Consider the following 13,709-nt stretch of genomic DNA (forward strand, 5'->3'; position numbering starts at 1 on the left):
TGGCACTGAAAGCAAGGTAGCCTTCTGTGTAGTTCTCTTTCTGCCCTTCTGACTTCTGAGAAAAGCACAGTGTTGAGCAAATCCAGTTTTCCTAACTCTACTCAGAAATAGTTTCATCTTTGCATGTTTCAGAGGAAACATTATCGGATTCTCAGTCTCGCACAAGTTAGGGATTTACCAAGACACAGGGTGTCCTCACCCGATAGGAGTCACCTCCTCAGCCAGTCTGTCTTTAGACGCATCACACAAAAAGGTCCTTCGTCTGAGGTATTGACTTACTACTTCGAACGTTACTTTGATTTAAAACTTTATCAATTGGGAAAGTAAGATCCCACATGCCATGTGTCATGGCCAAAAGTTTTCATTTACAACTTTAAGTACAGAAGTGCATGGTACTTTCTTCTAGTATTCTCCATTTCTAATGTGTATATTCCTGTTTTCTGTATTTTTGATTAGTCTGGCTTGCAGTGAATTCTCTTGGTTGTTTCAAAGAACAATCCCAGATGATCACTTTGCTCTTCTCATTCTATAGGTTTTGATACATAGGTTTCTCATTTTGTTGTTTTCTGTTATTTTTGGTTTTATTTCTTTGTTTAACCCCAATTTGTTCGAAGTATTTTCTCATATGCAGTGGCTGACATTTTTTTATTTAAGTTTTTTGAAGTATATCAAGACTGTGTCTTAGTATCAAGATCATTTCTGGAAATATACACCTTTTCTTCAAGTGTTTGTAGGATATCTAATAAACCAGCCTTGTAAATTTATTTAAATTGAAATTCAATAGTTTTAACTTAAAAAAAGGTTTTGTTGGCCATGCTGCATGGCATGTAGGATCCAACCAGAGACTGGACCTGCACCACCTGCATTGGAAGCGTGGAGTTTAACTACTGAACCACCAGGGAAGCAACCCAGGTAGTTTTAACTTTAAATGGGTGACTTTTATGATGTGAATTACATCAATAAGTTGTTAAAATTAAGTTATTAATAGCTTTCTGAATGTGTATTTGTATGTTATTGATTAAGGAGTTTCAAAAGCAGTAAATTACAGCAAAAATTAGGTTGCCTTTATGCTGAACCACACTGACACAGATGTCTGTCCTCTGCCCTCTGTGTTCATACTTTATAAAAACAGACCTCTCCCTGGACTCTTGTTCTACCTACGGTCTTAGTCATGACCTTTAGTTAAAACAACAACAAAAAACCACCAAACAACACAACTAGAGGGAGGCTGGACTTGCCTGCCCTGCACTTGTGCCGGGAGGCTGACCTGTCTCATTCCTCATGAGGCCCTGATTTCTCACTGATTTTCCGCTCTCAAGTACTTCCACAAGTGAAACGGCCACGCACTAGCGCTCCCTAGGCCTTCTGTGCCAGTTTATGGCGGATGCTGACGGAAGTACTAACAATACAAATACTCTGGCAAAGCAGTACATGTCTAGTTGCTGCTTTGGACATTTCCCTAATGAAATAGTTTACAATGTGAAAAGCTTTCTTAGGAAGCTTGGTTTGGAAGTGGACAGTGAGCAGAGTGCCTTGGATGGCACTTTCTTCTGTGACGCCCTTACTGTGACACAGTCACATTCCCTTTGCTCCTGAGCCCTCAAAGCTGGAGCTAAAGTGGCTCCTATTCTAAAGTGGAATACCCAGGGTCACGCTGGGAATTAGTTATCCACCCCCCATAGCCAGGGTGTGGTCCTGCTTCTCAGGAGGCCGCACCCTTCCAGGGCCAGACTGCACCCTACACCCTGCACCCTCATCCCTGCTGTGAAGCACTGGGCACCAGCACAGCTCACCTTGATCCTCTCTTTGCACAGAAAGTAGGCAGTGGCATGCAGCACATCAGCAGAGTGTGTGGAGTTGTGGTAGGGGTTGGAAGCGTGATAATTGGCTTCAATCATCTGTAACCAGGATCTCAGTGTCACCTCGGGGCATTTTAAGAATTCACAGACTCCGAAGCGAGCGAACACTTTGAGACCAAGGTAAATCAAAGGCCTATAGAGAAAAACATACACATCATTAAAGTAGAGAAAACAGGTAGTGTGTCTGATCTGTTCAGATCCAACAAGCAAAACCTGAGCCAGACTTCAGGGAGCGAGCGGGGCAGCAAAGTGGAGCCTGTGAGGGTGGCCTGCAGCGGGTGCCCTGTCACCCTCTCTCCTGGTGGCCAGCACCAGCCCTGGGCAGAGCCCAGCTGCAATTCTGGGGGCACCCGCCTGGTTCTCCCCACTGCCCTAGCTGCTGCACAGTCCTCCCGGCACCAGGAGGGTCTCCAGGTCAACATGCTGCCAGGCTAACCCCATCCTCCCCTGTGGCCTTGCTGGACATGTGTCACTGGCCAGATGTCTTGCTGGAAGCAGATACCAGTTCCCCACGGCAGCACACCAGCCAGACGCTGGCACACATCCCGTGATGGTCTCAACACTCTGGAGGTGGGGGTTTCCCCAGACAGGTGACCAGATGATGCCAAATGAGGCCCGTCCATGAGAGTCACCGTCACCCAGCCTCTGGCCTTTGCTCTTGGCTCTGTTGAGGCAGTGTCCAAGCCGGCTGGGCTCCCAGGACTTGGACAGACCTGCCCCGTCCCAGCTCACATTAGGACGTAAACCAGTGCCCACAGCTTTGTCTGCCGCTGTCACTGGCCCTGTGGGGCACGCGGATGCAGTGTGTCTCAGAAGCCTGACTCGCGCTGAGTGTGAGCAAAGGGCAGGGGCTGTCACGGGGACCACCACCCACCCGGGATGGGACCTGACAAGTCTCCTATAACCGCCTCTCTCTGCTGTCTGCTGGGGTCCACGCCTCACCTCCTGAAGGGCGGCACTGGCTGGCATCAGGTCTGAACGCCCTTCCCGTGTGCCAGGCCAACCACACGGCTCTAGCTGAGTGTTCTACAGAGAGGAATGAAATGGGAGGGGAAACCCAACCCTGCCCTGCTCTTGGGGACCACACTCAGGTCAGGATGCTGGAGTGTGGAGTGTCCCCATGCCTGTCACAAACACAGCAACTAAGATCTGGGGACAGCTCTTATCAGCATGTATATCCGTGTATTTATTTATTTTTTTGGCTGCACTAAGTGGCATGTGGGATCTTAGTTCCCTGACCAGGGATCAAACCTAAGATCCCTGCATTGGAAGCATGGAGTCTTAACCACCGGACTGCCAATGGTTCTGAGCTCTAAAGTGAGGCTCTTTGCGGCAATGTCAACATATCACTACTTAATACCTACAGGAGAAACTAATAACCGTATCTTACAAAAAGAAAACCTCTGCTACTTGCAGACTCCGAGTAAGACACTTGCTCTCTCTGCAGCAGTCATGGCCAGGTGAACTCCCCTTGGCTTCTCCCTGATCCCTCGCTGATGCTGAGGCCCTGGAGACTCAAGGTACCTGCCGCTCTTTCCCTGGGGCCTCCTCCCTGACCAGGGACTGGCTCTGAGCAGAGCCTACACTCCCGGGGAGGCTTTCTCCACACTGGCCCTTGGAATCAAACTCCCTGTCTGCTGAGCTTCCATGGGCTCACCTTTTATGAGTGGCAGCCTCCAGTTCAAAAATATTGAAGTCCCAGTGTTCCTCCTTTTCCATGGCCCGAGTTATCTGTGATGGGACATCGTGAAGGGAGACGGGGACGATGATGCTGCTGGGAACCTGCTGAAGGTCTGCAGGGTGAACAAAACAGAATCAACAGGCTTGACGGCGTTTTCGGTCCCTCAGGGGGAGCAGTAGATCTTTGGGGGCGGATGCTTTGTTTCTTAAGGTTTACGATAAACCAAAAACTTCTTACTGATTAAAAAAAAATCTCAAAATTATTATCTGAAAATTTATCTTCATCACTTAAGTGTGGCTATAATGCTAATCAAGTATTAGTTGCTCAGTCGTATCCGACTCTGCAACCCCATGGACTGTAGCCCGCCAGGCTCCTCTGTCCATGGATTCTCTAGGCAAGAACACTGGAGTGGGTAACCTTTTCCTTCCCTAGGTGTTCTTCCCAACCCAGGGATTGAACCCAGGTCTCCTGCATTGCAAGCAGATTATTTACTGTCTGGACCACCAGGGAAGCCCCAATAGTATTAAGCTAATACTAATAGCAATCCAAAAAATTAAAAAGGAAAAACTTACTTTTTGTTGAAAGAACATATTCATTTCCAGATAATCTTCGCAAACCATCCTGATAAAAACCAAGACAGAAGGTGACAGATGGTAATGGAATGGTCTGTTTCCCACAGAGCTGGAGGCCTCTATCCTAAACGGCTGGAGGCTGCACCTGGAGCCCACGGGCCAGAGCCTCCAGCTAACACATGATCCCCCAGCCTCCTCCCATGATGTCACCTAGTCTGTACAGGACGCTCTGGAGGGAGCCAGTCGTTCTGTTCTGTAATGTGGTATGAAACACTTCATATTTTTTTCTGCCCCAGTTTTCAAAATCTTCAAATTTTATTTAAATCAACTACTTGTAGAGCCCTTAAGTAAAAATGGAGACCCAACGCAGCAGACAAGCTGGCTGTCCTAAACACGCTCCTCCCTCCGTTCCAAGTTGAGGTCCCCCCGTACCCCCCACCCCCCCCGGACAGGCCGCAGGTGGGTGACGGCTCAGCCGGAGGGCAGCTGAGCCTGGGCAATGGATGATCTAGGCCTTGGCTGACCCCGCACACAAAGAGCGCTGTGTGGGGCAGGCTGTCAACAAGCAGCCTCAGAAAACAGGCGAGAGCAGCGGGACCGAGGCGGCAGCCTGCCAGCACACTCACAGACACCAGGCCCCCAACGAGGTCGTTGGCGTGAGGATCATCGTCCTTAGCACCGAACTGGGGTGAATATAATTCAGTGGTTCTTAGAATTTCCAGCACACGGTCTAAGGCTTCTGTCACAGGCATGGGACTGCTTTCCTGGGCAGCATTGATGATATTGATGACCTACAATAATACAGAAAGAAAAGTCCTGACTCTCATCACCTTAAAGGCAATGAGAAAGCAATCCAAAGAGTCGGGCTGGCGGTGGGGCTCGTTGTTAACTTAAGACAGTCAGAGTGCTCCCCTCGCCCTCCTCTCTCCACAGAGGCAGCCGCTCCGCACAACTAGGGGAGCCTCATCACTGTTGGGGGTCGCTGTGTCACCTTGGTGATGGGTGCCTCGATCGTCATGGAATGAATCCGGGCCATGGAAGAGTGTCGTCTCTGGCTGGAAACTGTGGAGAGACCAGGTGGTGCAGGGATCAGGGCGAGCGCGGCCTCAGTCACTGTCTCCCACCCTCCTCCAGGCCCGAGTGAAGGGGCAGGACCAGAGCTTCCTGGCGGCTCAGCTCCCTCCCCATCCTACCAAGCCTGGGATTCTGGCAGACCAACTCTGCCTCCTTTGGTTCAAGGCACTGGGAGGCATGTGACCCCCTAGACTGAACCTCTGAGGTCACAGGCCAGCGAGAGGACAGAGGAAGCCATCTAGCAAGTCGAGGCCACACATTAGCCTCTCTGTGTCTGTAACAATGACGTTTTATAACTCAGTTTGCTGCTACCCAGGAGAGAAACGTTCTGAAAGACAATGCTACACAGGCCCTTTGTTTCATATATGGCGGGAATAATAAATACAACTCAATTAACTGAAATCCGTGAGTATTTCTGGTTCAGTTTTTCAAGGCATCCTTTGGTGCTTTCCACTGTTCTGCTTGAGATTGTTACCTAAACGGTCTAGATTAGCTGAGGTAGGTGGCAGGTCTTACGCTCTACTGTTTGTTAATTTTTTGTTGCTCCTGTCAAGACCCAGTTCCTCTGGTGTGGGGAGAAGCCTGGGCGGTGAACGGGCAGGAAAAGACACTCAGTGGTGTTCTGTCTCTCCCTGAAAGCCCCACTGTCCAGCCACATGCTGTTTACCAAAGGCTAGAGATGACCACACACTGCTCTACCCGCTGAGATGTCCGCCTTATTTTACCGAACAAGGGCCTGAGCAGAAACTACCAGGACTAACCTACTCAGGGGCTCTCACATGTTTTAAATTGCAGAGACCAACAAAAACTCCCTAAATCTAATGTTGGTGACCGGCACATGGATGCTATCTTTCCATTTTACCCAACAAGGTCATTAAACCGAAAGTAGAAACCACTATTCTATCCCTATGTCATAATAGGACTTGTTCTCATTAAAAAAATATAGTGAAGGTGACATACAGAAACCAAACAATACAGTCAATACAATAAGGTGAAAAAGAATAAAGATTGTTGTTGACTATGTGTGCAGAAAATCTGAAAGACTCTACAAATGCTACTCTGATTACAATCAGTAAGTTTTATCAACATTACTGAGTGGAATGTTAATACACAAAAGTCAATTATATTTCTATATATTAGCAACAAACAACTGGAAACTAAAATTAAAAAAACCATTATGAAAGCATCAAAAAAATCAGTATTCAGGAATAAATCTAATGGAAATCTAAGTGTAGGACTTAAACACTGAAAATGCAAAACACTGCTGAGGAAAAAAGACAACCTAAATAAAGATAAAGAGCATGCTCATGTTTTGAAAGACTCAGTATTATCAAGATTTCAAGTTTCTCTTGATCTATAGATGTAAGACACTCCCAAATAAAATTCCAGGAGGTTTTGTGTGTGTGTGTGTGTGTGTGTGTGTGTGAACTAAGTAGCTGATTCTAAATGCTATATGGAAATGCAAAGAACCTAGAATAGTCAAGATAATCTTGAAGAACTTTACCAGATATCAAGACTTATCATATAACTGTAGTAACTGATCGTGGTATTGGTGCAAGCAAGGACTAACGGAACAATGAAACAGAATACATGAGTCCAGAAACAGACCATATATATATAGTCAACTGGTTTACAAGAATGATACTATAGGAAAAGATGGTTTTTCAATATGGTGATGGGACAGTTGGGTTTCCCTGTAGGGAGAAAATTCATCCTTGATCCCTACCCTCACTCAATATAAAAACTGATTTGGAATGAATCATAGAGCCAAAGTGAAAGATAAAACAATAAGGCTTATAGAAGAAAATGTGGGAGAACAGTCTTCATGACCTTGGGATAGAGAAAGAGTTCTTAAACAGGACACAAAAAAGCACTAGGTATAACAGAAAACACTGATGAAATGAACTTTAAGATTCATTAAGAACCTCTGTTCATTAAAAGACTATTAAGAGTGAAAATGCAATCCACAAACTAAGAACAGTATGTCTGGAATACTTATATCCACATCTAGAATATGAAAAGAATTCCTACAACCAACAAGCAAGAGATAACCCAATGATAAAAATGGGCAAAATTTATGAATGTCACTTCACAGAAGAGGATATCCAAATGGCCAGTAAGCATACGAAAGGGGTGTCGTATGGAAAATTAAAATTAAAACCACATCTGGTAGAGTAGCTATAGTTTAGAACCTAGTGTAACCCAGTATGAGAGAATGAGGAGCAATTGGAACACTCAAAGATGAGTGATGGCATGAGGTACAAGCCATGTTGGAGAACTGTGCACAGAGGCCCCACAGTGCCAGTCCTAGGGGACGGACACACATGTCCACAAAGGAAGACTCGCATACAAGCATTCACAGCAGCCTTACCCGTAAGAGCCCTCACACGGAAAGATGAACACAAAAAGACCATTCCTAAGAGAACAGATAACAAATTGTGGCATATACAAACAATGAAGTGCTACCAAGCAATAGAAAAGAACGAACTGCTAATACCCCCAGCAACGTGGATGAACCTCCAGAACGCTAAGACGAGGGAAAGGGGCCATACTGCGTGTACACTGTACGATTCCATTTCTATGAGGCACAAGAAGAGGCCAAATTAACTCATGTGCAAGAAATCAGTGGATGCCTCTGTGTGGTGAGATCTGTATGCGAGTGCAGGCCTGCATGTGTGTCTTTTCTGTATCTAGTTTGGGGTGGGTGGTAACAGTCTATACAGGTCAACGGTACAGAACTGTCAAAACATATTGAACTCAACACTTAATATGAATTATACGTAAATTACAAGTCAATCAAAAAGAACAGAGGTTAAAACCCCAAAACATTAAAAGAAAAATGTTTAACTCTTCAAAATAGAGAAATGGACAAAGTAACACAAAGGATGAAGAGGAGTCAGAGTGTGGCAGCGAGGATGGTCTGGGGCGTCCGAGTGGTCTCTGCTCTGCTCAAGGGCCGTGCAGCGAGGACCATGGTGAAGATGGTGCCAGCAGCTGCCATGACCCCTGCCAGGCACCGCACCCCCTCAGTTAATCCTTACACTGTCCCCTGCGGACAGAATTATCCCCATCTGATGATACGGAAAGGGAAGCTCTCAAGGCCACTCCCAAGGCTGCACAGAGAGTAGATGAAGCTGGGACCTGAACCCAGCTTCAAGGTCAAGCTAAGGCCCGAGTACACACACTTCCCTGCACCACCTCTGACCCCTGCCCCTGCAGCAGAGGCGGGGAATCTATTCTTTATTCCCGGACTCCATCAGAAGGGTCAGATGAACCTACTGGCAAAGGAGTCAGGGGCAAGGGAGAAATGCACGCAGACTTCTATAGGGGCCCCTCCCGTCTGCTGAGCTTGAGGGTGGGGGCAGTGACCCAGACAAGATGAGGAAGGGAGCCTCATGTTTCCATGTGCCCACCACTCAGAGGAGCACGTTTTTTTCCTCTTGTCTTTGTCACCTACCTTCATTTGTTCGAGAGGCAACAGTTTTGACATCTAGGGAGCTTTTTCTCCTGTCTTTATGTTTGCCTGACTGATTATCTGTGGAAATAAATTATAAATTACCTCCGTGAAGAGATTTTAACAACATATTAGTATAATTACCAATATGAAAGCTTTAAAAGACAAAATTTAAGGTTTAGAATACCACTTAGGATGCTGCAAAAATCAACACAGTACACCAAGATGAAGTCTCTGAACACCTGGGTTTAAGTGAGACAAACTTTCTCAAAAAATTTTCCACTCACCATAAACGAGGGCTTTTCAGTTTCTAGATTGTGTAATTACAGAGTCTCAAGCCACAGAAATGAACTCAGAATTTCACCTACTTCTACATAGTTGAACAAGTGGTGGGAAAATTCTGATCCCCATCCACCCTTGTCCCAAAGTGAAAAAATCTTTTCTGTGTTTTTTCTACAATACAAGCCCTAAAATGTCCCAGGGGAGACTATGCCTCTCTTCTGGAGGCAGGACAGGGAGTGGTGGTCTGGGGTCTACTTCTTTGAGACCCATTTCTGTGGATGGCACCACTGACCCTCCAGCCCAAACAGGAGGTGTCTGCCTCCTCTCTCCCCCGGACCCCACACCGATCAATGACAAGGCCAAGTTAACCTTCCTTCCTGCGCCCTCCTGGGTGTCACCCGGGGTGCCAAGCCTCTCCAGCCTGTTCTCATTTCACAGATGAGGACACTGGGAGCCCTGTGAGATGAGCTTGGCTCTCCCTTTTCCCACTGGCAGTTCCAATCGTCTCTGCCTTCTCCTGGCTTCCTCCCCTGGACTCTTGCTCGCATACAGGATCCAAAAGCAGGCTCTTAGTACTCCTCTCCACCATCCAGAACCTTCTCCACTTGCTCTCTGGTACGTTCTCCTCTATGGGGGCACTGACAACAACCTTGTCAAGATCGCCGATGACCTTCCTGTTGCTACCTCTGAAGGACCCGAGTCCGTCGTTACCTGACTCTTCTGACTTGTGTACTAGACACTAGTCAGTGCTAGACTGAGCTTGCTTTCTGAAAACAGCTCTGCACACGTCCACTCTGGCTTTCCCTGCGTCTCCTGCTGTTCCTTCCTGGTCTTCATCACCATGTCTCCTGTTCCTCAGCACCCCGGCGTTCCCATAGGTTCATCCTCTGCACCCCCTTCTCTTCTCAGACAGCAGAGTCTCCTCATTCTTCCCCACAGCCTTTACTCAGTCCCGAGCTGTCGTATCCCGGGCCTTCCTCCCGAGCCCCAGACTTCCATCCTCCCCGGTCACTCGTCACTTCCATGGGGACACCCAGCCCTCAGCACTTCAGATGAGCTCGTTGTCTTCTCCCAGGCCATTCCTCATCCCAGTCACTGGGCAGCATCTACCTTTCCACTTAGCTAGAGACAAGTCGTCCGTGACAGCTCCCTGCTGCTGCCCTCCCTCAAGTGTTCAAGTGTGATAAATGTCTAGATTCCACGTCCTAAACGTCTCTCCCCACTCCTTCCCTGTCCAGGCTCAGACACCTGTCAATTGTCCTCCGGGTTATAGGGACAGCCTGCCTCACCGGTCCTACCAGCCCCAGCCTTGCTCTCTACGACCCATTCTCTCCAGACAGTGCTCACTCTTCTGATTAAAACACTGTAATGGTGCTTCCCTGTTTTTAGGGTCAGATGTAAATTCCCCAGTGTGGACCCAGGGTCCCTTGTGTCTGAAACTTGTCTCTCCAGCTACCACGAGTTACCTATGATGTGGTAGGCCACCTCCCAGACCTCTCTGCCGTGGCACTAACTGCTCACCCCCACTTAGGAAGGCGCCCCCTCCTTGGCTGCCTTCTCCGCCTGGTTAACACTCCATCCTCTTGGAGATGCAGGTCAGATGTGGTTCAGGTATCATCTCCTCTGGGGAGCCTTCCCCTAATGCCTCAGCCCCACCCTGACCCCCACCCCACCAGGAACCACCGGCTTTACTGTGCAGCTCCCTCACTAATTGTGAATGACATGAAGGCAGAAATGACCTTTCCCACCCCTTCCTGGGTGACTAGCGCTGCCAGCACATTGCAGATGCTCAACAGACACGCATCTGCTTCTCCAGACATATGCACACACACAAACCAGAGCACCACTAATAAACCACTCTGAGTCCATGGCTCACCTGCTCAACACCCTCAGCACCTCGGAGGTAAAGAGGAACTCCCTGGCAGTCAAGGACAGGAGCAGTGTGCTGGCTGCAGCCAGCCGTTGATCTCTCGCAGTCTGGCCCACAAGTGAGCTGCAGGGACACAGCTCTCCTGTCTCAGGAACAGCCTTGACTCTGCTCCTCCGCCTCCAACCGGGGACACGGTGTCCCGCCCAAATGCTCATTACCCCGTCCAGCCACACCTACTCTAACCACTCAGACTGCAGCGTCTCCTCGCTCTGAGCTCCAAGGAGACTGGTGTCCAAACAGCGGGCTGAGAAGCTGCGCTGTGACCTCCTGCAGTTCCCTCCTTCGTCTCCCTTTCTGCCACTCAGCAAACATTCGCTGAGCGCCTGGGGCAGGTCAGACTCTAAGGCAGGCACCAGGGATGCGAAGATGACTGAGGCTGCTGCCTCCAGATGAAGATCTTCATTTCCCCCCAACACCGAAGGACCCTCCACGATCCCACCTCCTTCCCACACTCACCTTTTGTACCAGTCGGAATGTTGCCCGGCTCTTTGTAGAACACAGTGCACTCTCCCTCTTTAGTCACTGTTCTTACGCCTGGATCGCTTTTCCTCTGTACCTGTCTCCTCACTCCAGTCCACCTCTCCCTGTCTGGAGCGTGCCTCGCTCCCCTGCCTTCCTCCCCAGTAACGGTCATTCTTGATCACCTGCTGTGTGCCCCTGCTGTCCGTATGTCCCTCCTCTTTTCAGGTTAAAGCCTGATCATTCCCGGTGCCCAGGGGAACTGTCCCAGCACGTGCCTCAGACTCCTGGAGCTGGCCGTCTGGGCTTGAGTGCCAGCTGACCACTTCCTAGCTGGATGTCCCGGAGCAAATCATGGGGCTTTTCATCTCCTTGTCTGTAAAAAGGGAGCCTGGTCTGTAAGGTGTCTCCCCCACTTAAGTCCTCCCGAGACAGCCCTGAGGTGAGGCAGGTCTGATGGGGTGTCCCCGCTGAAGACGTGGTCCGACACCAACACCACTGCCTCTTCAAGCATCAGGCTGACAGACCACACTCCGCTCAGCACAGCTTCACGGACGTGCACGCACTGGAGGTGAGACGTGCCCAGGACACCTGTCAGAATGCCCACCTGTGCTCAGGACCCGGGAGTCGGGGAGAGAGATGCTGCTACAGCGCTAGGAAAACACAGTGCCACCCACGCACCAGGTGAGCTCATCGGAGGTAGGGCCTGTTTTCAGTTTTTCAAAAGCTCAATGAAAAAAAAAAAAAGCTCAATGAACCCTAAGCATGAATACAGGGCACCGTACCTGTGTAACTGTCAGTCTGAACACTTTCAGCTATCTTCTCCGCCTAGAAATGAATATCAGAAGCCGTTAGTTCTCAGTGCCTAGTGATGCAGTAAGGGAAATCTTGCTGGGCCCCCAGGGTCCCCAGGGCTCCCCCTACATACCTTATTGTTGCCATTGCACACTCTGATAATGGACACATAGTGTCTAATTTTTCTGCAAGTAGAAAACAATGCATTATATTCCTCCTGGCCCTCAATTCTGGTGGAGAGCTAGCTAGTTTTTCCCTTATGAAAAGAGCATCTCTTTCACAACACACACCTTGGAGAGAGCAGTTCTTTGCTTGTGGTCAAGGTTGCCAATAAACAAACAAGAGTCTACAGGCATTCCCTGGTGTCTCTGAAGAAGTCAGGCTGACTCTTCAGTGAAAAGAACAAAATCCTTCTGAGCCATCGCAACATACAATTAAAAAGACCCAGGTTTCAAAAATGTACTCCACGTTAGCTAACCAAAAGCCTTTAGTTCTGTCACATATTTTCATGTTCACAAGCCTTTACGCTGATGCTCGTTTTCGAGTTTCAGCAGAGCCTGCTCACAACACTCATTGAAACAGTCATAGGCCCCTCTGGGACCGAATGTGCGCGTCTAGAACCAGGTGGCTGGGGTTCTCTTGAGAGTTGCTGGCTCTCCTCACTTATTTACTGTTCTTTCCATTTTTCAGCTTTTCCCCTTGATAATCCAATCCCGCCCAATGAGGGAAGGACATAAAAAGGCAGAGTCAGAACAGAGAGCCCACACAGAGCCGACACCCTGAGGCAGAAGCCAGCTGGCAACCAGGCCTGGTAACCAACACATGAGCCTCACGGGCAACGTGGGGGTCTGTGGCCCGGCTCCGCCGAGCGCTGTAGCCAGGCCCTGGGCTGAGCCTCTCCCAGCCTCAGCTTCCTCATCTGTCAACCAGAGACGGTCACAGAGCCACCGTCACAGGGCTGCGGGGAGGAGGAGGTGAAGGGATGCCCAGCAGGCCCTGAGCCCCTGCCCAGGGAGTGAAGGGCTCCCAGACGGCATCGTGGTTACAACACTGTTACACACCTCCTCCTCTTCTTCATGACCAAGAACATACACTAGGTATGATTTTACATTTTGACTTTTGTATTTATCAGAAACATTTTCCCTGTGATTGAATTCTCTATGATCATCATTTCTAATTGTGGTACATTTTATTGTTGAGTGTTCTGCAATTCACACTCAATTTTCCACTGTTTGTATTATTTAACATAGATTCCGAGACAAACTATGACACTTTTAGGCTCTTGATATACACTGCCTTCCAATCTGTGGTCACACCTGTTTCATATGAGTTTCTATAAATGACAGTATTTAAAATACTTTATCTAATTTGATAGTTCTGTGCAGAAATGATACAGAGGCTACCAAAATCAGATGTGTGTGTGTGCTCAGTCATGTCTGACTCTTTTGAGACTCCATGAACTGTGTAGTTCTCCAGGCTCCTCTGTGCATGGGATTTTCCAGGCAAGAATACTGGAGTGGGTTGCCATTTCCTTCTCCAGGGGATCTTCCCAACCTAGGGATCGAATCTGAGTCTCCTGCACTGCAGGCAGATTCTTTACCTG

General features: G+C 48.5%; 1 protein-coding gene across 4 annotated transcripts in view; it reads right to left on the reverse strand.

Moving 5' to 3' along the window:
* Positions 1-13,709, reverse strand: part of PDE8A (phosphodiesterase 8A) — a 146,427-nt gene that overhangs the window by 15,532 nt on the left and 117,186 nt on the right. For all 4 annotated transcript variants that reach the window (XM_043434621.1, XM_043434619.1, XM_043434618.1 and 1 more), the window contains exons 10-17: positions 12,240-12,291; positions 12,097-12,139; positions 8,644-8,721; positions 5,104-5,174; positions 4,739-4,903; positions 4,113-4,161; positions 3,517-3,652; positions 1,794-1,992 (exon numbers count right to left, since the gene is read on the reverse strand). In XM_043434621.1, the coding sequence (XP_043290556.1) occupies positions 1,794-1,992; positions 3,517-3,652; positions 4,113-4,161; positions 4,739-4,903; positions 5,104-5,174; positions 8,644-8,721; positions 12,097-12,139; positions 12,240-12,291 (793 nt within the window). The remainder of the gene's footprint in view (positions 1-1,793; positions 1,993-3,516; positions 3,653-4,112; positions 4,162-4,738; positions 4,904-5,103; positions 5,175-8,643; positions 8,722-12,096; positions 12,140-12,239; positions 12,292-13,709) is intronic.

Source organism: Cervus canadensis, chromosome 17 (assembly GCF_019320065.1).
Source record: "Cervus canadensis isolate Bull #8, Minnesota chromosome 17, ASM1932006v1, whole genome shotgun sequence".
NCBI classification, from domain to species: Eukaryota; Metazoa; Chordata; class Mammalia; order Artiodactyla; family Cervidae; genus Cervus; species Cervus canadensis.